We start from the raw sequence: 26000 nt of genomic DNA on the forward strand, positions 1-26000 counted from the left end.
TCACCGGGTTGTATTATAGAAGAAAACAGAAACGAGAACAATATGAATACAGAAACGCTTCCCTCAATGTGATGTCCCTGCATCTGCAATTCAAAGAACAGTTCAAATTCATGGAAGTCATTTTCCAAAGATTTTCTTAAGAGTTTTAGAAATAAGGCTAATCTGCTCAAGTGGCTAGGCTCGCACAGTTTAGGGAACATTAGGTTAAATTTCTTCCCCCTCACATTCACTTTCATTATGGATCACTTTTGTGCTCTGTCTATAACCAGATGTATCACTGCTGAAACAGTGCAAGATGGATTATCCTCTTGGTTTTTGCAAGAAAATCCCATGTGGCAGAGTCAGTCTATCACAAGCAAGTGGCTTTCGGTAACATTTCCCAGGCACAGCAGATCCAGAAAGCCTGGAGAAGCTTCAAATAAGCACCTGAACTTTTCAGGCACTTAGCTTTACCAAACTCTTTGGTTTAGTGGTTTAACTTAGCTCTCATTTCCAAAGCAGCCTGTGAGCAGACAAAACGTCAGGAATAAATTGAGTTTGTATCTCTTCCAAATGGATCTCAGATACACAATGCAAGTCAACAGTTCTTCCTCCAAAAAATCTATTTGCCATCAACTTCATAATGATAGAGTTCACAAATTTGTATGTCAGCAATCATTTAAAAACGTTGCCACCAACCTCCAATATAAAAGAACATCTCCTCTTGTTCGGTACGCCATGGGGGAGGGGAGCTATTCTGTTGCAGATTTTTCTTGAATCATGTATAAACCTCTTAGAGAAACAGAGCTGAGAGCGCAAAGGGCACAGGCTTAACAGCTTTTTCTTTATGCAGTAAGTGCAGCTGTCGAAGTCGGAGGCAGTCACATTCAGAACCACACTCCCTACATGATCTGATTGAGTCTTAAGGTCAGCGAATACTCTGGCATGCTGTCTGCAAGGTACACAGTGGGTATGGCTCGTTTATCAGAGTTTGACTTAACAAGCCTACAGATGCTCCACTGCTATCCATCTTGTGAAAAGTTTTGCATTTTGAGGTACAGCCACGCTGGATGAAGTGAGAGAGTGAAGGCATGATGGAAGAGGGGAAGGGAAGGGAAGGGAAGGGAAGGGAAGGGAAGGGAAGGGAAGGGAAGGGAAGGGAAGGGAAGGGAAGGGAAGGGAAGGGAAGGGAAGGGAAGGGAAGGGAAGGGAAGGGAAGGGAAGGGAAGGGAAGGGAAGGGAAGGGAAGGGAATCCAGAGAGACACTGAGCACATGGGCTGCACTGCTCACCTGCAGTGCTTGGAGGTGGCTCTCTAGACAGCTGAAACATGGGGGAGCAGAAAAACACCCTTTCAGCACAGTGCTAATTTACTCCTTGCTACTTTAACACACAGAATGATAACATAGTTCAATCCCTATCTCTAAGGTGGCAGTTAAAAAGAACTTCTGCATATTGTTGCTCTTGAAACAGAGGATGCCAAAACAGCCATCTGCACTCTTCTGTATTAACATTTAAAAATACTGAAGTTTAAAAAAATATCAGGCAAAGATAAGTCTAAGGCCTGCTCTTTCCTAAACCTCTGCAACAGCATTGGAGAACAGAAAGTCTCAGTGACACTCTGGCAGAATGCAAAAGCCCGGCTATGTGAGCAGAGTGCTGATTTCCTATCTTACGCTCTTCCTACAAAATACACTGCAACTGATTTTCCCCAATCCCAATGTACAAAAGCACTTTAAAAATTATAAAATACCTGAAAGGGGCTAAGCAGCACTCCCATGTTGTTTTGCTTGAATGTGCTCAGTTGATGGGTTACTACTTTCCATTTGATAGAAGCCTCTTGCTAGCTTTCCTAGAAATCCTTTCAGTTTATGGAGAAAGTATTTATGGAAGCTCCAAACAAACAAAGGAAAAAAAATACCTGCTCCTCCCTGACCCCAAATAAACTGGAAACCTGTTGGCAGTGCTAGCCCAGACTCATCTCAGAGAACCTCTTGAATAACTTCAGACAGAGATACACAAGGGCTTCAAGGATATACAAAAAGAGGGTCTATTTATCATCAGTACCTTAATTTGATAGCAAATTACACGTTCTTAGAACTGCCACCACTCCATTATGTTGGGTTTAGCTGTGTAAACAGTAGCAAGCTGTGGTACCATCCAGTGATAGCAGACAGAGTACATACACGCTAGGTTCAGCAACATATGTTAATGAAGCAGCTGTGATACAGCACTGAAATTCAGGAGGCTGCAGCACATTTCTCCATACTATGCTGGACTTAAACTTATTTAATCACTGTATCAAGCTCCACAACTGTTTGCTTTGCCAGGCACAGAAAGAAAGGGGTGAGTGAGTTCAGCTGATTTAAAGTCTACGTGCTTTCAGGTTTTACAAGATGCAAGAATGATAATCCCTACTTTTCAGGTTTGCCCCACACCACAAAGGTATAAAATAATATTAATCTCATGATCATTGCATGATTGGCATCAAATGGAGCGTGGACCCAATCATGCCGGGAAACAGAGGCAAGGCTGGTCCAGACCCAGAGAAGTGCTGCAAAGACTTGCTTGTGAGACCTGCTAAAAATCACACTGCATAAAGCAAGGGAAACAAGTAGTAACAAATACTTCTGCTCTTTCAGGCAAAGAAACATGGGGATCTCTTGTTCAAGATAAAGTGACTCTTTTTTTCCTAAATTTCTGAATTTTGGATCATGCCCCAGAAGACTGAATAGATAACTTATAAACATCTTTTTCCTCTTTAACCTCCAAGAAGAACTCCGGCAGATGTTGAGACAAACTGTCCTAATGGTCATTTCTGTTGGACTCTAGGAGAGACTCTCTGAAGGGACAGTGAGAGCCTTGTTGTCTAGATCATCTAAAATTCTAAATGGCAAAACAAAGAAGACAATACTGTAGAGAGCAATCCTACAATAGTCCTATTGTCCAAAGTACAACCAGACAGGTTTTATCAATAGGCATGTGATGAGAAGTTTCTAAAACTTCATTAATCAAAGAAAGTAATCTGCTAGACAAGATTGATCTGTAGCACAGCTCCTAGCAATGTTACAATTATATTTAAAAGAACAAAGAAAAACACATACACACATGGAATGTGTCATGTAGAAAAAAAAAAACAAACACATATATAAAATGACTAAGCACCACAAGTCCGACTCAGTTTTGTGGTCAGCTGCAAAAGTTACTTGGCTCTCTGTCATGGATAGCTGTCATAGTTTAACAAAACATTGATCTAAAAATGACAAGAACTTGGTTGCAGTCTCTTTCACGGAAGAAACATAAAACAAGAAGAGTCAAAACATATGTAGAACAGCCTGATAATCTTTGCCAGAACTCCTCCCACTACTACACAAACGTGAATCAAAACCTTGGAAGGTCTGAAAAATAAGACATTCTGACACATCTACCTAATCCCCTTTGACCTCGCCGACCTCGCCTTGGGTTGGGCTTGGGTAACAACGCTGAGGGTGCACCTGAGAGCAAGCACATGCCTCCAATCCTGAAGGACTGGGCGATTCTTCCAGAATGCTGCGAATGCCGGGCATATGGCAGTGGACCCCTCCTCCCCCTCTTGGAGACATCCTTTTGGCTGGGGTATTTGGCAACCACTGACAGTACTCTGAACTCAGTGAGAACTGTATTTTGGCAAGAGATGTTTTTCCGATTGCATAATTCAAGGTTAGCAGTTTTACTGAAGCCGTCCACTCTTCAGTTTTCTACTCCCCTAACCCTACCCCCATTTCCCCTGATATTATTTTTCTCTAAGCTTAATGTCTGCAGAGATACAGCCAGTGTAGAAAACCAGAGGAGGAGTGTTCAGGCACATCTTTTCACATTCCTGCCTTTCTTTTTCCAAGTGAACTGAAAGGCCAGGCTAAAAAAATGTGTTTGTAGAGAAACTGGAGAGAGCCAAGCACTGTTACGTACGGACTGCAAGGAGAAACTTGCTCATCAGCTCTTGCACCTAAGAATTACAAACACACTGATAGACAGAGTGCATGCTACCTTTGTTCTCTTCGGTGTCAACATGTAAAAAGAAACAGATGGTTGCCTGTTATTGTCCTTTTTACTGTCCCATTTCCCTTGCTCCAAGTGCAGTTTGTCCAGCTATTTATCACCCTGCTCTGGGGGAGGAGTTCACATGTAAACTCTAAAGGTGGTATTTTCAAATAGGCAGTTTTCATAAGATAGTTTTTATCTTACATTATTGAGCAGGTCCAGTGGCATCATCTAACGTAGGTTGTGGTGCTGAGGCAGAAGTCTTCTCTCAGCAAGTCCCAGTAAATATCAACCACTCAGACACAATCCTCGGTCAATATGCACAAAATCTTAAAGTGCTGGGCAGATAAGCTACTATACTATGATCCGGCAATGAAAGTTCACTTTTGTTTACTACAGAAAAACATTCTAAATTATCAGACACACTGGTGGTGCCAGGTGTTATCCATTCAAAATTATGACATTTTTCTTAGCTCCCCCAAAAGGTGAAGAGTCTTATCCTACATCTGATATGAATGAAGACTTTGTAGAACTTATCTTTCTGTCCAATTCCTCTGCCTCTTGCAATAATAAGCATCAGAATAGTTTGTGTTATAAAATTTTGATCCACCATCTTTCAAAATGTGGTAAACAGGAGGAAGGTGGGCCTTATGGGTGACACAGAGCTGCAAGAACTTACAGAAACCACTGGCAGTATTGCCAGCTGCGCACAGAAGTCTGCACATGACGAATTATTTGCAGTTCAGGCTCTACTGCTACACATTAACGTCACACTCCTTCAAAACACATAGTGTGCACGCTGCTTATGGCCTGGTCCAAACCATGTTACAGTCCAGATCATGTTATGCCTACAATTGCTGTAAGAGAATTTTTGGCTCTTTTTGGAGGGTTCCTCTAGTTAGATAAAGGTTTTTCTGTGTAATAGATCACATTGCCCAAGTGTTTTGCACTCATCAGTGAATTTAGCCATGTAATCTCACAAAAAAAAAAAAAAAAAAAAAGCAGTATCATTATCCTTGCTTACCAGATGGGAAACTGTGTCACATTTAAGTGAATTGTCAAAGGCTGCCCAGCAAGTCTGGTGGTTTTAGGAACCGGAACTAGCACTCCTGAATCTTATCTAAAAACTGTAACCTTGAGCTTCTCATTTCTCTGTGTGTGTGGAATTGTGATTCTTGCTGATGGCACATGTTACTAGGGAAAGCAAAATAAAGTAAGAGCAGTTACAGAACCACCATTACAATGGACCTTGCTTAAGTAACGCTTGCAGGGCTGTAAAACTCATAAAAAGCACATGCATGAAATGATAAAATAGAGTGAGACTTTCAAATGTTGACTCAGTAATTGTTAAACCCCTCCTGGCTGCACAATTTTATAGTCTTCTACTGTACTAATGAAAAGGGAAGAAACAACAAAGAAGGGTTTTAGCCTTCCAATTATATAAACTCTGTGGACCACCAAAGAAGATGAAAGATTATTTATAATGTCTCAGCAATTTATCATTTGGGAGATTTTTTTTGTTGTTGTTGCATCAAAGTTGAGTATGAAGAAACAATGCATTCACCACCCCCTCAGCTCTTTCAGTCTTCCTTATCTGAAATCTCTCTTTTTCATAGAATAATCCACCCACAGAACCTAAAAGCAGCATTAGAAGAAAGAAAATAACTTTCCTTATTTGTAGTTCTTCCTGATTTTACAGTACTTGTTTCAGTATTGTTATATTCAGTCTTAATTGGGACTACGTCACTTGGTAAAGGAGTGTCATATTTTGGTTTAGGGTATATATTCAAATCCAGAGTCATTCAATACCACCTGAAAACCATTGCATCTGATTTGTAATCTATATGAAGTGCTCTCCACAGAGAGGTGACCTATTAGCCATTTTGGGGAAAAAAAACGAGGGATTGCGCAGGCCCAGGAACTTAAACACTCTCCTCATGAGAACAGACACCCAATCACAGGAAGAATTTGCTGAAATGTGTATAGTCATTTTCTTTGCCATACATTGTTGGATGTAGGACTTTGGTTTCTAAGAGCTCCCAAGTCAGTACCTTTCACAGCAAGACAGAGGAAATAAAAGGGAAGAAATATTCACAAAATTGGCAGCCCTAAGGGGCAGCTCCCTAAGACATAAATATATATATATATTTATAATTCTTTATTCTAGGAAGAATTATTTATATATATATAGTATTTGACTTGGAAACAAACTTACAGAAAGTAGCAATTCTACAGGAAATTAGGACGCTGAGGTCCTCCTTTTCTGTGTTTTTTTGCTCTGAGAGATAGTGTAAGTCAGGACTTTTACATGAAAATGCAGGTAGGGTTGGATCAACCTGTTTCTTTAAGGAAGAAACAAAAGGAAAGCAAAAGCAAAGCAGAATGATGAGACACTGCCTGCTTCCTATAAAAGTTTTTACAGTGCAGGCATAGGCATCGACCTCAACCAAATCCAGTCGTAATCTGCTGATTGCAAATAGGTTAAGAGTTACATGATCCAGTTTCTCATCTAGACTGCTTTCTGGTCTGACATGCTCTGTAAGTTTGTCTGAATTGTTCAGTTGCTCTGCACAAAATTAAGCACAATGGAGATCACGACATTTTCCAACCACTGTGAAGAGTTTTGAGATCCCTGGATGAAATGTGCTCTGTAAATTCCAATGAAGGATTTCAAAGCAAGTCAGAAAGAGATGCTACAGCTGGTCTGTGAGGAAAGGAAGGGTTAACTGGGGAAAAGAGGTGGTACAGCAAAAATGAAACAAGATGAAAATCACAACCCAGGAAGCATATCCTGAGAAAGGGGGTCTGCACACATATAAAGAGAAAGCAAAAACACAGTCTCCATTTTCCTGGCAATTGTTTATTAAACAATGGGTGTGTCATCTGCGCAGTAGCATTATTGAGATGTAGACTATTCTCTCCCATTTTCCCTAGAAGGTATTAAAATTGTGAAGGCTGCAGAACCTTTGCTAACGTTTCTTCCAGCCCCAATGAAGAAGTTGATGCGCTTCCTACTCTATCTTCAAAGAAAGAAACTGCCACATTTTCCCAGTCATGAAGTACGGCTTATTAGTTTGTTTACTCCCCAGCATGAGCATCAGTATTATTAAAGGTGAAGTTCTGCACCCTGAGGACATACTGGCAGTTGCTTGTCACTCAGCAGAGCAAGCACCTTCCCACCACGACTGGCAGAACAGGACAAGCTAGCTGCCCAGGGGCCTTGTGAGGCATGGTTCACAGAAGAACTGCCTCTGTTGCACTGGACAGAGGTATTGCACTGATGCTGGTGCCCATGAATGTGCTTAAGCCCTAGCTACAGGGGGCATGTGGTTATGTAAAAGTAATAACAAGATCTCAGGAAGTAATTAGCTCTCGTGGCTGTAGGGCAAAGCTTAGAACTTAACGCAAAGATTCAAAAAGCTCAAAAGAAGTAACAAGAACTCACATCAATTGTATGATTTATATTTTTTTTTTTTCAGGAGGAAGTTCATCCATCCTTATTGGGCTTAATAAAATTTCCAGTACGGTATAAACAGCTGCACTCCTCACTCATCCACACTAGCATGTGAACGCCTCCAGCCTTTGCTCTTTGGAGTGAATGAAGACTTAGGTTCTCATTCAGACTTAAGACAGCTGCAAGGATCAGGAGTTCTTCCCGTGCCTCTGCATGCCCTTCTCCTTGATTTCTGTGGGAATTTCAGGCACACATCTGTGGGCAGCATTTGTCCATCCCTCTGTATGTTTCATTTTTTATTAGCTGACCTTGCCCATGCATCCCCACCATAACAATGTACTAAATTCAGACATGCACACACACTTAATTTTCCTCTGAAAAATATATCTGGACATTTAGTAGATGATGGTCAATCAGGGAAAGGAAAAAACATTTTAAAACAGAGGTAAAATTGTTGGAGGAATTAAAAAATATTCTCATTGCAAAATCTCTCCCTCCCATGCGTAGGCACTTGCTAACTGAGAGTAGTGGCACTGACAAAAGTAGCAAAACCAAAAGCAGGCTTTACTAAAAGAAAAGGGGGGAGGGGAAGTCTTCCACTGGCCATCTGTGAAAATAAGGCATGTGGCCATTAAATGCAGTGGCTGTAAATATAAATACACACAAGCTACACAAAGCACATGGCAAAAAAAATAGGGGGAAAAAAGGAAAGGGATAAAAAGAATAAACTTTCAGCCGAAGCAAATCAAAATGTTTAATGCTTAGTTACCAATGCTGGACAAAAACAATTTTGATCTTTGCAGTGTGCGAACTTGACATGTGTTTTTAATTAAATTTGAGAAAAGTTTTGGGAGAAATTACAATGCATACAGTCGCCCCGTTGAATAGAAGACTCCTTTAATATGAACAATCCTGTTGAGACTGCTGATTGGACTTATTGAAAGGCTGACATACAGGGTGATGGATGGGTGATGACATAATACCTGCTTGCCTTGTTGTTATGCTTTTTGAAAACTGCTCTGTGATGATAGCATTAACAAAGAGGACTGCAACCCACATAGAAGAATTTCTGCTGGCAAAGAAACTCAGACAAAATTAGGAAGAGAGTAGGGAAAAGGGGAACAAGAAGTGGACACACAATTGTTAGGATAATATATTAACTTCTGTGTTGCAGGGTGATTTAGAGCCTGTATCAGTCCATTGTCCACAAGATACTCCCTGGTCCCCACACTGTATAATAATTATTCCAAATAGAAGGTTCTCTTCTCACATTGCAAGACGAGAACAAAAACGTCACACTGATCATCCTTCCTGGTGTTTTACAGGCCAGGGAGGAATAGAGCGGGCTACAAATTACAGGACATATATATTAGCAGGCTGGTGAACGTGCAGGGATAAATGTGTGTGTTTAATGTCTGTGGGCAGTACAGCCTCTGGAAATGCTGAAGTATTTTACCAGTAAAATACTTCAGAGATTATGAAAATGGGTAGGTTTTAACTTTCACAGAGTGATTTGGTTTATGATGTTTGTACTGTACCTCTGGACTTACTTCCAGGGGGTTTCTCCTGTCTGGGGAGATGCCCAGCTTGCACCAGGTGCCATTCTCTGCAGTTGCAGTCATCACAACTTACGCACTCAAGTCTGACCCATGGACTCTCAGTGTATGCAGCAAGCACTGGGTCAGACTCGGTTTTATTGACCCTTCCCTTCTCTTCTCCTCTCTGCCCTCTCCCCTCCATTTTTTCCCCACCTTTCTTGTTCAAATTTAACCATTAGGAGAATTAAAAAAGAAAAACAACTGTTATTGAAGTAAAATTCTCTACTGCAAGAGAAGTTTAAATCCCTTGTGTTAAAACAGCTCCTCCTTATGCCTTTAGTAAAGTGAGCTGTAGTGTTTTATTTCTCAAAGACAGCAGGATCTGCGGTTTGAGATTCTTTTAATATCCCCCTCCTCCCTGAGGGGAGAGCAGGGACAGAATTCATTTCAGCTCAGTGGATCACAGTAGTTTCTTAAGAGTTAACTCTGCTATCCCCATCCATCAGGCAGCCAGCGAGGCATCAGGAAGGAATGATGGATGTAAAATTATTACAGAGCTGCCATCCGATATACTTACTGCCATTTGTAACTAACGCTGGAACTGACACACTTTTTTCATTATTAAACATCCACATTAAGTCAACATTGGTCACTGTCATTTCATGTTTGGCACTCTCTTAAGGGGAAGAGGGAGAGGTGGCAGTGGGAGTGGGGAGGGTGGTGGGAGGCGGGTGGGTGGAAACGGGAGGGAAGGCATCCTGAACCTGGTGTTCCATAAGCACAGGTAACAAACAGGCTCCTGCTTACAAAGCTGGAATAAATATTGTTACAAATAGCTCTTTAGTTACAGCCCAGCAGACAAGTACATGTCAGAGCCTTTTAGAAGGGCACACTCCTCACAGTAACCAGGAGAATTTGTATCACAGGTTAAGCAACACTTCAGCACAGGATGTCTATGTATTCGGATGCACTCTTCTCAGAGTGCTATAAGCATTCGTGCATGTTGGAAATTCTTGTGTGGCTGTGTGTACTTACACAGCCCTGTCAGCTGCCTGTGCCTTTAGCAGCAGGCTCCAGCATTCAGAAGCCAATACCTGTGTGTGCATCAGCGCATGCAGACACAAACTCAAATGCCTGCTTGCATCTCCCTGTTCCTTCTATTTTTGTTACCCAAGTGCATACATGAATGTTTGAAACTCTGACTACAGTCAGAAAATTACTGGCGAGCTTTGTGCATGTTTGTGCTGTGTATCTGTGCAAGAGTGTGCTGTAGGTTTGTATGCATGCACTCACATGCTGGTTCTTTGTGTCTGTGTACATTTCATTTGCAGAGGAACATGCAGTTTTGGGGTCAAGCAAATAGAAGAGTCCACTTTCTAATGCTGCCTATTGTGGTGTTTGCACTAGATGACAATCTGTGCTCTCAGCTACATGTATAATAGGTAACATTGTTTATGTATAGTACATATCAAGCTATAATTAACTGTAGATGACAATTACAAATAAAACTATGCTCCTGGGTTTCCAAGAAACCAGAAAAACACACACACACTTCTCATTTATACACAGAAATGCTTCCAAGAAAAGTAAAGTAAAAATATGTTTTATTGCATTTGCAATTAAAATAGGTTTTAGTAAAATCCATGTTCATCATGATGTTCATGGCTTTTACTGTAATCCTCTGAAAATCAAATCCCTCAAGATGGTCCAAGTTGGATGCCCATAAAGTGACTCAACCAAATCATCCTAGCCATTTTTGAAAATCTTTTCTCATTTATGATTCCTTTTATACAGTGTCTCTCCAGTTCTACAAAATTCCTGTTTGACTACTGCCTTACAGCTGGCTAATCTGGCTGTCCACAAGGATCAACCTGTCTGGGAACAGGAGCTAGGTAACAGGTCATGTATACACGTGGAGAACAGGCTCGAGAGCTTTAACAGGCTCCCAAAGGTGATTTCCAGTCTTGAGCCTGCCCAGCCACCCCTGCAGATAAATCGCTACTGATAGATTAAGTTACATGTTCAGAGGCATAAAGGACCTACCTTCATTGGTAGGCTGCAATAGCAACAGAAGACTCAAGAGGTCTCACAGATCCAAGCCTCCCCAGCTACACTAACTACCACAGCAAAGAAGGGAGGAAAACCTGAGATAGCCCCAGTACTTGTTGCACATAAAGACTGAGATAACTCTGAAGGAAGAAGAGTGATCTTTCTTCTACACAAGTATCGATGTAACATACGTTTCTAATTAAACTATGTCCATGTCCACACAGCTACTTTAGCTCTTTTAGTCCTGTCCACCACCCCAAAATCTCACTGTCAGCAACCAACCAGTGAGCAAACATAACATCCCAGAAGCTCAGGGACTACCCTGGTGGGCACTGCAGTGGTAACGCTGCCACATTTCTCTTTGTCACTACACACCTTCCCAACTACCTTGTTTTCTTTTCCTTGAAAACAGGCAAAACCAGTATCAAATTTAATTCAAAATGGCAACACCTGCCTTCCTCTGAAATCCTGCTCTTCACAAGACAGAAAACTTTAAGTCAGGTCCTAGGTCAAACAGCCACAAACCTTAGAGAAGTTGGTGTGTTAGTCTGGACCTGAACTTCACAGCTGGCTAGTTGGTGGATGGCCTAGAGCATATAGCCTATATGGGGAAGGAGAACGTGTGCTTGAACTTCACAGCCTCCTTCTTTTCCTTTGTGGGATCAGATGCAAGAGACAGTTCAGGAGACCGTACAACAAATTAAGAAATACAAGAAGTGCCTAAGAAGTGCAACTTCTTAACTAGTGCTTATTGGCTTAAGCGGTCACCCCAGCAACCCAAATGCCATTATAGTCAAGGAGATCTCAGATTTGGTTCTGTCATTCCCTGTCTCCTCTTTAAAATAAAATTAAAAAATAAAATAAAATTAGATTAAATTAAATTAAAATATAGGTGCACCCTTGAGAAAGCTTGGGCATTTATTGCATCAGAAAACCCAAACCCTACAGTTGCTTTAGAGAAATTTTCAACTGAGCTGAAATTTTTTCTTCCTGCTACCATGTAAAACAACTCCTCCGTGCCCTCCACAAGCCCACCAGGAGGCATGAATTAGAGAGGAAAATAAACTTCAACCTGGGTTGCGGGTGAGAAGTGAAAACAGAAGGGGCAAGGAGAATCCCAACAATAGGAAAGTAACAGAATAAAGTGAATGCAGATGGTTCTACTCCTGTTACTTAATCAAAAGGCTGTGCAGAGTCACTAGAGCCAGCCTAAAGTCATGTGTTAGAACAACAGCTGATCTGTATTAAAGAAGATTAACTCGCAATGCTATGGTGGAGGGCCTGGGATTATTTTATGTACTTCCATTGCTGAACAAGCCGTCAGCACAATTACTGCCCTCCGATGTGAATGACTGATCTGTAACCACAGCTAAACAGCATGCTGCTTAGGGGCCTGGGTGCTTCATGAAGATGAATTTCCATACCATCAAAGTGCTTTTAATGGGCTTCCTGATCCAACCACAAGGCCTGCTTTGCAAGTATATAGAACTCAGGATGAAGGCTTCCTGTCCAAAAGGATTTGGTCGGTTGTCACTTGACAATTCCCAGCCAGCACAAGGGAGGAGAGGGGGGAGATAGGTAGAGTTGTCTCTGCTTTGGAGGATTAAGAAAAAAAAAAAAAAAGGGGGAAAGAAAAAAAAAAGGGTACAGATGCTTTCTGAATGCAACCAACTGCTGTATCCACAGCTGAATTCAATGCGCTTAACAAATAACGGCAATTTAGCTATGCTTGCGAGGAATAGCTTGAGTCACTTTGCATTAGCATCTGGCTGAGTGTTAAAGTCATTTCTACATGGGGAGCAGAGAAAAGAAATTTCTGCTCCGAGCATCCTTTCAAGAATGCTTAAATATTTGAATATAAATTCCTTTGTGCTTGTGATCACTTCTTCTTATATCTGACACCCTGCTTTTCCCTTTTCCGTTCTGGTACTCTTCTATGTGAAATGCCGTAAACATACTCCATCCCTCTCTTTCTTTCTCTCTCCCAGTACCAATGCTCTTACAAGAGAGACTGTATGTGCTGCCGGATACCTATTACACTGACCTCTTTTTTCCTTCCCCTTCCTCTCCAGAAAGTGCATGAAATTGGAGTCATTTCTACATCACTTATACCCAGGACAGGCTGATGAAAAAAGTACAGTAGTGAGAGACTCACACGGACATTTAACATTCATTTCCCAGACTGCTGGCTTCTCACAGCTTATTGATCAAACTCCATCTAAAAACAGGGAAAATGGAAAGCTATCCAAATTAGCAATCTGCTCACTCTGGACAATATTGGTTGACTCACAAGCTTCCTAGGATGACTGACTTTCAAGTTTCTGCTAAATAGCTGATCATTTTTATTCATTCTATTTATCTGCCCATCTCAGCAATTCACACAAGGCCCTACAGTGAAGAGCCCTAGAAGAGGTTTCAGTAAAATTCAGTTTGCACCATATGCAGCAACAGTCATTTTAGCTGTACAGAACAATAAAAGCTGTGATATCTCAGAAGGTACTGCAGAGGGAAGAGAGCAATTGAGGAGAAGTCTTGTTATGCACATAATGTTGAGACACGCAGGAGTTGGGATGTGTATCTTAAACAGCAGGATTATAAGGACAGTTACTGTAGATGTGGAAGCACGGACTAGCTGATGTATTTACCCTCTGCAAGCCAAAACAGTGCATGGAAAGACATCAGCTATTTCCAGAGAAAAGCAGATCACACTCTCTTCAGCAGATGCGATAGATAGAGCACATAGAAATTTTCTAGAGATATTTACTGTCGCTACGTTGTTACAGTACAACTTCACAGGCCAGCTCAAAAGTGGAAGGCAGTAAGGCCCATGCATTCTGCTGCTTCCACATTTTTACTGCAAGCATTTGGTGCATTTTGTGTTGTCAATTCTCCATTTTTTCAATTCTGTTAAGTCATCTAACGTGACATGACAGTGCTACATTGCAATGGTCACAAAATATAATATATGACAACCTCACAAGGCTAAATACCCAGAAGCTGAGCCTGACTATCAGCAAAGCTTATGCTCCTAAAGAAGTTTGAATATTTTCAAATCCAGCTCATCTCACAAACACATGTAAGCATTTCCATAAAGCAAGATTTCCACTTAGACCCAGAGATTTCCAATATCACCTTGCCATAATACATGTTGACAGGCTGGAACAGAGAATTAGTGGCCTCCAAAGTTCTTATGAGGGCTTTAACCATTTCTGCTGCCTCCCCGCTCTCCCCAAAGTTTCTCCACATCTTTCTCTCATGTCAACTTTTGGTTGTGGTTTTCATTTTTCCTTTGGCTTTTTTGAAAGAAGCAACTGTTTTCTTTAAAATTGTGAAGAAAATAGAGCAAATAAAGGGAGGAAAAAAGGGAGGAAGAAACTATGCCAGTAAAGGCAAATGCAATCTCTAGGGGTTTGCAAAGGAAGATTCAGACACTGACCTTTTCTGCCCTGCAGTTATTGAGACCCAGGCTATTCACAACAGCCACCTTCCCGTCCAGCACCTGTTGTTCTCTCCGAAGTTGCTCCTTCATCTGCCGGGCCTCCTGGATTGCCTTGGTAACAGCATCGTGGTCATTTAAATAACCTGACGACGTGATAGAAGAAAGGATGTCTTAAAAAAAGAAAGTTACAAGAAAACACTTTAGCTCTCATAGATGAAATTCATCAATATTTCATCATTATTCATGAGAAAGAATTAAAAGGCAATGTCCACAAACCTGCCTAAGCTTTGTAATTCTGTTACTGTTATGGTAGAGTCACCTGGATATAAAACATGAGAAACATCAGTGCCAGAATCATCGTCGTGACATCTGATCCCATTAGTTTCAGTATTTCCTTGACACTGCAGAGGTTAGCTCTGTGGTTTGCATGCAGCAGGATGTAACTGGATAAGAGTTTGGGGAGGCTTTGATCATGCCAGCAATCCCAAACTCTTAAAAATAGACGGTTTTATTCTTCCCCATCTTAAAACTTGTGAATACATTACAATAAACCACAGGTGGCGGTGGTTTGCTACAGATATGAAACATAATGGCTGGGAAGAGAAGCCTCATCCCCTGCCTGCTCCCCACCACCACCTGTCATTCAGAACTGCACAAGAAACCACAGCTACACAGACCTACATTCCCACTCCTATTCATGCCACTAATAGTAGGTCAAACGTCCACTGTTTTGCTGCAAATTCACAGCCTAGGGCTTAGCCTTAGTAGTCGCTGAATTATTTCCTTTTAAAATGTTACAAGCATCACCAACAGAGCTAATACTATTTAATTTTAAATGTGACACTTTGTCATTTTTTTTTCTTCGGCGTACTGTAGATTATACTTATTATGATCTGCATGTGATTTGCAGGATAGAATACTGATGGGAGACTCCAAGCCCCAGTCTATTTTTCAAACATTAAAAGAGAGGCTAATATCTACCCATCTCCCTCCCCCTCTCCACATACACGCACATGCACACACACTTCTTTCTGTCTTTTAACTAGGGCATAAAAATGGCATAAAATGAATCTGTAATATGAAATTGCCCAGAAAAGGGACTTCTGTTTGTGACATGAGGCTAAATCTAACCAGATCCATTGGTGAATTGTGACAGATGGAGGGACTGTGAGACAGAAGGCAGGCACTAATCACACACAAAATGACCGGCTTGCCTCAACATGTTCCATGGATTCCAGCAAACTTTACACCCTAATCCATTTTTAGAACAAAAAACATCTGGGCCATAAATCCTCTAATCTGCCAAAACACGCTATTAAATCCCATGATTTGTTGAAAAACACTAAGATTAAAGAAAGGAAATATAAAATGGCTAACTGCCGTGTTAGGAAAGTGTTATTAATACCCTTTCTTTGTCTCAATTATGAATGTTCTGTTCCTAAAGAGCCTTGTCTAATCATGTCAGATTACACATCCTTGTTGTATTGCTAGACTCTTCTATCTGATCCACAGATTGCCAAAAAACGTAGGACATTGTCTTGCTGCTTAAAACATTTCAGGGGAAGAAGCTGATGTCAGATTAGTTCAGTGCTGCACTGCTACGAGGATTTCATTTGGGGTTTGGGCTTGATTGTTTTTTTTGTTTGTTTGTCTTTTCTAGATTACAGACACAGTGGGCAAAAACTAAAAAGAAAAGTTTCTGTGCGGTTTGACTGTTGCTAATTTTACTAACGGGTAGCTTTTGGCTAACTACCCTGAGACTTTTAAGTGAACCAACTTGATCCACATTGCTTTTATCAACTGTCCCTGTTCAGCAACTCCCAGCCAACAGAATTCCATTAATTCCAGCTTTCCCAGTGTAAGAAAGGATATAACCTGCACCAACACATATCTACCAGTTCACTTTTTTTTTTAAACATCCATTTTAACAACTTGCTTGGTTTCTTCCCCACTTTGCGTATGTTACTGATGAAGCTTGTATGTAGTCAGAATAAATTAAAAAGGAAGCAAACAAACAAACAGTAGTATTACTGCTGCTTGTGCTCTTGATTAGGCTAGGTATAATACTTTCAATCTGTAATACAGCTGAATTTGCCTAGGAACTGGAATTCACGCCCTTCTCCAGACTATTTGGCTTTTCCTGAATGCTGCTATCTTTGAGACAGTTTGGCACATGACAGTGAATAAAAGCAAGCTCTCCTTATGTTTTTCAGTAGCTGCCAAGACGCTGGTGTGCAGGGAAATGATTAATATAGAAACGAGTTGAATGTAAATTATTGTTGTTTAGGGTAGGTGGTGAATTATTGACAGAGAGGGGAACCGCATTACATAAAATGCACTTAGTTACAAGGATTGCCAAACTAGCATAGAGATGTTGAAGATAATGGCAAAGGGCAGAGAGAAGTCATTTCTGTTTTTAGTACACGGACATATGCCTGTTCCCACAAAGAAATGCTTGGATTTAAAGTCATACATGAAGTCACGACATTTGTGACTGTTCAGTCTGTAGCATAATTTATACACTATAAGGAAAAGTATTATGTATGTGTATGCCCAACTGCAGCTACACTTTTAACCACAGGAAGGTATAAGTTTATATTCCCCAGACAAAGCAGAACATACATGAGTATTTCTCCATGCCACTGGAACCAAGCGGCCTGAAGAACTGCTCTCAGAGAATGGTTTTAATTTGAAGTTAGTGGCAGTGAAAGGTGACAGCTCAGCTACACCCCAGCAAGGTGGGCCAGGCACATCTAGGGCAGACAACCCTTTTCTTGCATTGACAGTCCCAATCATTCAAATGGTGGAAATAACTCTCTGGCAAGTGACTGCATATTTCTCAGTGACCTTTCCTGGAGAGATCCATCTCTCAAGATAAAAAGTATACCAGTCTCTCATAGTACCTTTATTAAAATGCTATCAAGCTGTTTTTGTGGTGTAGTTCCTACTGGAGGGTGACTTAAAATTTTATGTTCATTTTTTCTAAGATCACCAGATGGTTTCAACATGGTAATGAGCTATAATTTTGGTTGGACCTGACCCAGCAGTTAGCAGGAACGGACTCTGTGAAGTGTTCATAAGCCTTTTCTTCTTGTAGTCCTCCACAAAGAATAGAGTTTTGTTAGAAGTAGGCTATGTCTGTCCAGTTCCTGCTCCACAGTTAGAGATGCCTTATCTTATATATACTGTATGCACAGTTATACTGTTCAGCAACCTCAAAAAGTCACTTTCTATATTTGTAGCTAGGAGATAAACAGCAGTGAACTCTATGTCATTAACAATAACTTAAGTATGTTATCTTTTTCTCCACAGTTTTCCGTGGTTTATGGGCATATTAATGGTATAACACATTAATTCTTCTTGCAAGAGTGACCTTTAAAGCTTCATTCATCCTCACAGCTTTTATCCAATTACATTATCACTCATTACAGGTACAGCATTTCAAAATCTGCGTTTTGTTAAAAGAAGTAAATTGCAGGGGTCTCAAACCTATGAAAAACATCAGGTGTGTAGCAAAAAATGATTGAAGAGGAGAGAACAAGAGATGTCGTGCCACTGAGATGCAGGTCAAGTGCTTAATACCTCATCTTAACGTGGTGCTCAGTCTTTTGAGGACAAAAAATTTAATGTGAAAATACTGAAATTTGGTGCACTGTACATGGAGAGCAGTAGAGCCAACCAAATGAAAAATGAAATATGTTATTATCTACCAATGTTAAACAGTGTAGGACTATTAAGAACAATACATGCATTAACAATTAATGATGGGATATTTATGAAATATTTACAGAGTTGTAACTTGTCATAACAAATAAAGTTATTTTCTTTTCTATAGGGCACAGGAGCATATTTACTGTCTGATATACGTAACTCTCATCAACATTAGCAATAATCTTGTATGCACAGTGTTTTGAACTCTGAACATAACCGTTCAGGTAGAACATGGACTACAGAGAGCTTGGAAGAGACCCACAGAGAAACAAAATAGTTTCACTACACAACACTGAGATATCACGGAAGTTGCTTCTGGTAGGTCTGACTAATAGTTTCATCCATTCTCTGTGCCACCTCTGAAAGTGGCCAACTGGAGATGTTTCACAGTAGCAAAGGTACAGCAGTCTACATCAATTCCCTTAGCACAACTTGATTTATACACTGAGATCTTAGTTCATATTACATTCAGTTACTTCTTGGAATAAAATGTTTCAGTTAGAAGGATGAAGAATGGGATGTGTACATTTTTTACTTATACACATGCAAAGAGCAGTCCCTTTAACACACAGGACTTGCAAAATCACTGCTCGGACCATTATTATTTAAATGGTCTATAGGCAAAGAGGTAATATTGACAGGAGGAATAATTAATGCTATTTTCTGCCACAATGTTAAAAGCAGCCAGTCAAGACTATTCACAAGATACATCACAAATCTTGGTTTTTTTTGAATGAAGCTGGTAATTGTTCTGCTAGTTAGACTGAGATAAAATAATGGACCATGCAGTTTTTTAGTGGACTAAACATTAAACCTGTATTTTGGCAAAGATGTATTTGCATATGTAGACATTTAATGTTGTTTTTTTTTTTTTAATTTGATTCGTCACCTGCTTTTTTTAAGATGATGTGGTATAATATCACTTATCTTTAGTGCCTGCCATTAGACAGGTGTCTGTCTTTAACATATGCTGTTAAACAAACAGCATTTATTGACCATTATTAAGGCATTATGTGATAAGGCATTATGTGAAATAACACATGATTTTGTTTTCCGAGTCTGTAAAAGTTAAGATACTCCTCTTGAAATGGTATGTCTGTTGAAGATTCTTTATTGGCATCAATAAATGCAGTGTTATGGTCAGCCTCTGACAGTTCATACACTGCTGTCTGATAAATGCCCATTTTCAAATAACACCTATTAACCATTATGAGGAAGGTCAAATGAAAGTGAGCTTACCTATTGTGTTAGCTCTGGCCGAAGGACTAGCTAATGTTGCTGGCACAGAGGATTTTAGTGAACTTGCCCCACTGTTTATTCTCAGAGTTGGCATATGAGGAGAGGTGGGTGACGTGGGAGACTTGCCATCAGATGTCTTGGGTTTGGCTGAAAGGTTCAGAGGCTGGGCCACTTCATCCTATGATGAGCAGAAGATAAAAGAGTGTTATCAAAAAACTGCTGTTGGCACACCACCATCCAAGCAATTCAGCTGTTTTCAGCTCACATGAACCTCTAAACCTGTAAGCTTGTATGATACTTATTAAGATCAAATGTGATACTATCTTGCCATTCCAGATCAGAACTGAGGTGACTGATGGATTGGTAAATGAGCATGATACAATCAGAGAACATTCTCCATTTGCACTTTGTTTTTAAGAACTGTCCCTGAAGAAACTCTTCATATTAGTGCTTCTATGATGAAAATTAAGAGTATTTATACAGTTATACTTTATTATTATTTTATTTTATTATTTTATTTTAAACTTAATATGGATGGAGGGAATTTTTACTTAAAATTCAACCACTACCATCCAAATTGGGCAAAAATGATTGAGTAGGCTTTATTGTTGTTGTTGTTTTGTTGCCTTTGGTGTTGTTGTTGGTTGTTGTTGTGTTTTTTTCTTTTTTTAAACTTATCCTTTCCTCTGAACTTCCAGGCTTAGAATTGCAAGTACAAAAATATCATAAGAAACATAACACTTCTTTCCCACCACAACAAGAGTGCAGGGAGAACCTGCAATTTCTTTCCACAAAATCTGAAACAATAACCTGGATAATTCCGCATAAGACCCTCTATTTTCTCATCTTTTCCTGAGCTGGATTTCAAGATTTCAGTAATCATTACAATGCAAAACCAGAATATCTGGGTGACATTTTTTGCAGGGTAATTGGAATTATTCCTAAACCTAGCTTGATTATATATAGTAACAGACAGTGCTATAGAATACATTAAAATTCAAAATTATGTGCTTTTCTTTGACCATAATAGCAAGGAAAAAAAAATGCACAACTAAAAACAAACAGGCAAGGGAGAAAAACCTTTTCAGCAAAGGGGATACTTTACAAATGACTTTAACCGACTTTTAAGTAACCAGAAATAATGTATATCGTATTAGAACCATGTAGATATCAGCTTTGCTCTCCTCTCAAACTGACTTTGGAAAACCATCCCTTAAGCAAAAGGAAGTGCTACAACACATGATGCTATTTCAGCTCCAGGCACTGAAGAAGTTGATTCTGATCTCCGTAAGTTGTAAGTACATTCACTCTTAAAAAATTATTCCTGACTCACAGCAATGCAATGCTGACTGGAATTAGACGTACAATGTTTGAGTGCTTTACTGTTACTGCTAAGGTATCTGCAACTACTATCATACAATACTGACTCTTTTCCACAGAGAGTGGTGTGCTGCAGTAAAGGAATTTTATAGTCAACTGTCACATGTGGAAGTATGATTAGATGTATGTCTCCAAACACAAGACAATTTTGCAAAGTACTGTCATATAACTTTTCAATTACCTTAAAGAAGCAAGCTCTGAGCTAAGCACTTTTGTTATGTTTGATCATTTTTAGTAGTAGACTACAGTAGTAGTAGACAAAAGTAGTAAAATAGTAGACGAAAGTAATTGTAAAAAAAAAAATGTAAAAAAAAAATAAAGACTTTTGTAGTAGTCAGTCAAAAATAAATTTAAGCTTGGCAAACAATTGTGTCAAGAACATAGTGGACAAAGGTGTCATCCTTAAAGTGGTGTTTTAGCCATCCTAGTTGCAACTTGTGCATAACAGTAAAAGGGGAAAAAACAATGGATTAAATTAGTCATACTCTCAGACTCATCTATTGTATTCTCAGAAGGCAGAGTTCTGTTGTTCTTCTAGGAGACTTAAGCTACTGGGTTTAAAATGTTGCCCAGTTCAATCAACATTTGACATTATAAGAAGGCACTCATTTCTTTACAGAAATACAAATCCAACTGTATTAGAATGAAATAGATTAAAATACATTAAATGGAAGGGGACTTGCTCTGCTGTTCCATTGATTTCAATTAAAAAAAATCCCACAACAGTGCAACTATAATATTGTTATATCAGTACTGAGACAGTTGCATAAAAGTCTAAGTTCAAACTAACCAGTGAACGAACTAAACACAGTGACTAACCTGTGCCAGACAAGGATCCCTGAAGAGCAAAGTCATCTATTTGAAAGACAGTATCAGAAGCAATGCAAACCTGCCTACAGACTTGTTCCAGTTCAATTCAAGAAGGGTTAGTTTCTATGTATATTCAATTCTTGACCTCTATTCTAAGTGTCAACAAAAGGGGCTAATTAGTTTCAGATATGGTAGTAAAAGCTGCTGCATACCCTCTGGCCAATGGAAATCAGTCTGAGAGCAGCACTTCAGTTCATGTGGACCAACAAAATCATTGATGGCAAGGGCTCTCACTCACACTTTAACCCCTGGGTTAGCCTGTCCTTACAAAGTTTCCTTCTCTTCCCTCGCTCCCTCTCCCTTTCCTCAGTTCTTCTGTCCCACTTTTTTAGCCTGGTATGAAGGTGAAGTCTTGCGCATATCCACTACAGAACAGTGGTTTTGGTTTCATTTAATGCAAGTTAGAAATAGGGGAGGCGTTTTCTCAATTGCAGGCATCCTACGATGAAGCTGTCTATGCTGTAACTACTATCGGTAGTAAGAATGCTCTTCTTCATTCAAGTCAGCACAGCTTCTCTGAAGCCAAGAAGTATAAGGTCTTGTGGAAGTAATAGAAGTTGACAGCTCCAGAGCTGATAAACGTCATTCCAAGTTGCCCCTTCATTCACTTTCATTGTGTGTTCAGGCTAATGGAAAAGTAATTGGGGGTCACAGAATCTTGGTTCTCATATAACGGAATAAGTAAACAGGTTTCCGATATTATATGTATTTACAAAATGATATTATTTCACTGTTTGGTCTTCATAACATTTTTACTTCTTTTATTTCAAAGAACATTCTGAAATTCTCACTGGAACTCAAATATGTAAAAAATTCAGGCAGAGAGTTTAGAAATCCTACGCTGAATCAAGAGTTGATAATAATTTAAGTTATCCCCTTAACCACAGTGGAACCATTTATTCCATGCAAGTCTAAAAAATATCTGGAAGACAGGTAATAATATACAATTGTGTTAAATGTGAAGATGACTGTTAAGACCTTCAGTTCTATACTCAGTAAACCACTTTACTCTTTATCCTATCTGCAGACATAAATTCAAAATTCTCTGGATGAGTTCCTATTCTCTGCTCTTCCAGTTTAAATCAAGAACTGCACCGTCTTCATTCTTGAATTGCACCTGTGTAACTTAGAGGAGAATTGGGTGTTGGCCTAATTTTGTTTTTGACTATAAAATCTTTCAGTTAACATTCTGCCACATTATAGATTAGCAGGCTTCACTTTCAGGTATGTCAAGACTCCATATAGTTGCAGCACAAAGACAGCTAGGGCAAATAAGAGTAACAATAATAATAAAAAATAGATGTAGCATATTCACTCCAGGTAGACTGTATCTTTATAGTCAGGAGATTTGATTTTAAGCAGTGGGATACTGGGCACAGAACCTAGAACTACTTGCTGCACTTAGTTTTTATTAGAAAAACCTCAGTATTAATTGGTCCCTGCCTTTTTCTGACATGCAGTTATTCTCAGATGCCATTGGTAAGGAATTGTTTTCAAGCCAATATTGCTTAAAGAGTTAAAAAAAGTCAAACATTTATTTATATATCAGCCAAAACGATTAATACTTAGAGCAGAGGACATTAAGACCCAAAAGACTTATAATATAAACACAGATGTGATGAAAGTAAAATATGATCTTGATTAAAGGTTATGAAATGTTTCCTTTAAAGTAGCATATTTGTCTAGCAAAACAAAACACACACATGCACAAATAAATGTAGAGAATAAAGCATAAGCAAAAACACACAGTGAGGGGCAATGGGGGGCTAACAAAATGAAGCACCCACAGCAAGAACAAACCACTGGTAAGAGATTCCCATCCCCTGTATCACAGCAGTGTCAGAATGGTTGTAGTTGCTATTTTAGGGCAAGCTGGTGCTTTGCTTCCCAGGATTGGAAGGCTGTCATTAACCAAAACATTGGAGCTTATGGAACATTAGATCCTTGATTTGATGTAGATTTCTTTTTTTCACCTGATCTCTAGACATAAGACGGAAGAAAGAAGAACCCTTCATCTACATCGAAATTTGGGTGATACACAGAATATTCAAGAGCTGAGTTTTGTAGCTTCATTCTACCTGGTTTTGTACAACTTTGAGCTTTCGTATTTAAGCATCAGACATTGGAAATCCCCAAACATAAGTGTCTGACAAGCAACATTTAAGTAGAAATACTGCTGATAAGTTGAGTATGCATAACACTGCTGTTATAAGGTTTGTATGGTCCTTTGAAAACATACAATCCTAGGTGAACACAAATTGCTTATTAATATAGGAGGAAAAATGAGAGAGAAAAGGAAAGGATTTGGTGATGGTCATACAGTAATGTAGCGAGTTTCAGATTGCCCTAGGATTTCTGACTCACACAGCCAAACAGTGTCACAAATAGGTGGCTGAAATGATGTCTTTTTAATGTTTCAGTCACGCTGTCTCTATTTACTGCCTCCTAAGATAAAAGGTTATTTTATATCTGAATATGTAGAAAGAAGGGACTGAAATCTGATTTTGAGAATGCCTCTGAATCACTTCTTAAAAATTGAGCTATTTCAACACTAAGAAATGAATAGAAGACCGATAGCTCAGATGAATGAACTAGTCTCAGAGACTGAAAAGAAGGTGTGTGGGGAGGAAGAACTTAGACGATCTGGATTTTATAATCTAACTTCTTTTCACATATTTTAAAGATTGGAATACTGTTAAAATAAAGTTACTGAATTATTGTACTGTAATTTAAATCCAAGTGGTGCATCCCACTGTGGCACACGCTGAAGGTCCAGGTTGTACGGTTTATTACAAAATTATGAACTACTCTGTGTATCATCTGACTGGCTATACAAATGTGCTTAAATGGCCTGGCATAAGCACAGCCTAGCATGCTCTACTAAAGAGGCTTTTCATGACCTCTGGGAACACATTTGCCACATCTTGCTGCCTATTTAAATGACCTTGACAGTACAAATTACAGCCAAATGAGTAGAAATAAGGAGCTGGAGAGGGGGGTTCTAAAAGAATGCACCTACCACCTCACCAGAAACAAAGCCTCATTCCTCCACCCTGTTTCTGTTTCTTGGTGATCTTCATTTCAACAGAAATGCAAAATACAGAGCACTGACTGCTGTGCCTGGGGCAGAAGACAAAGATGCTATTGTTGCACACTGAACAATGCAGCCCATCAGTGGCTTGCTTATACATTAAGTCTCTTGCTCATCCAGAAACCTCTAACCAACATGTAATGGAAACAGAGGTACTACCGCATATATGCAAATAAAATCCTTCAGCATCATTGTCCCTTCCAGACTACAGTTGTCCACGCACTCACACAAATATACTGGCAGCTTTCTTCACATTCCCTCCCCTTCCTCTGAAGCCACTCATGGTGAAATTATCAATAGTGATAATAAGAAGCCGAGAGGTAATGGCAGTTGTGAAACATGTTGTATAAATGAATCATGCTGCTGATATTATCCTCACTGATGAAATAATTGTATTAAATTAAGCAGGGATGTTCACATGACAGGATGGGTGAATTAGATAATGCTCATCTGCAGCTGCACCTCCTCCTGCCACATTCTCAAGTTTTGATTAAGAATAATGTGTCCCTTCCTGCAAAGGTGGAAATTTTTCTAACTACATAGAAAGAAAGAGATGCAGACTTATAAACAGGCATCTCAGTCAAGACATGATAATAAACACAAGAGAATTATTCTTCAGGTGCAGAGAATTCACTTTATTCTCCTGTATCTTTTGCCCATGAGTTTGAGCACCAAATGTAGAAGGTACAACCAGATTCTTGTCAGGAAGGACAAGAAAGGTACCAAAGATAAGACAGAAGGCAAATATTAGAAAGAACTGTCTCCTTCCTTCATGGTCCTGCAAAATGCACAGACTTTTTGTTCTGTGATAGATGCAGAAACATCTCAGCCTGAATTTATTCAAAGCAGATTTTTTTTTTTTTTTACGGTGTTGCTTTGCTGAGTGCCATTCTTCAAACATGTTGCTCTCAGAAGCTGGACACTTCCTAGACTTAGCACGTGTTACCCAACCACAGTTAATGCTTCCAGTCTTTACTGATATTGCCCAAATATTCCTACTCATAGGACTCAAAACAAAGGATTTATGAGAAGCATTGGTTTTGTTATATCAGTTGCTTCTTTTAGGGGACTAATCAATTTAAAAATTACTCCCAAATGCTGATTCATACACAGGACAATTCTTGCACAGCCTCCACTCCTGTTCAGGGGCCAAAGTGGTGTGAGAACACAAACTTCATCTGTTCTGTTCTGTAATACAGGTGACACAAGTTTATTTATTTATTTATTTATT

At 39.5% G+C, this 26000-nt stretch overlaps 1 protein-coding gene across 13 annotated transcripts in view; it reads right to left on the reverse strand.

Annotated features, from left to right (window-relative positions):
* SOX5 (SRY-box transcription factor 5) overlaps positions 1–26000 on the reverse strand; it is a 641693-nt gene that overhangs the window by 16439 nt on the left and 599254 nt on the right. For 10 of the 13 annotated variants that reach the window (XM_050715320.1, XM_050715327.1, XM_050715319.1 and 7 more), the window contains 2 exons: positions 19429–19606; positions 14476–14648 (listed from right to left, as the gene is read on the reverse strand). In XM_050715320.1, the coding sequence (XP_050571277.1) occupies positions 14476–14648; positions 19429–19606 (351 nt within the window). The remainder of the gene's footprint in view (positions 1–14475; positions 14649–19428; positions 19607–26000) is intronic. The other 3 variants (XM_050715343.1, XM_050715344.1, XM_050715318.1) reach the window with 1 other exon arrangement.

This window comes from Cygnus atratus, chromosome 1, assembly GCF_013377495.2.
Source record: "Cygnus atratus isolate AKBS03 ecotype Queensland, Australia chromosome 1, CAtr_DNAZoo_HiC_assembly, whole genome shotgun sequence".
NCBI classification, from domain to species: Eukaryota; Metazoa; Chordata; class Aves; order Anseriformes; family Anatidae; genus Cygnus; species Cygnus atratus.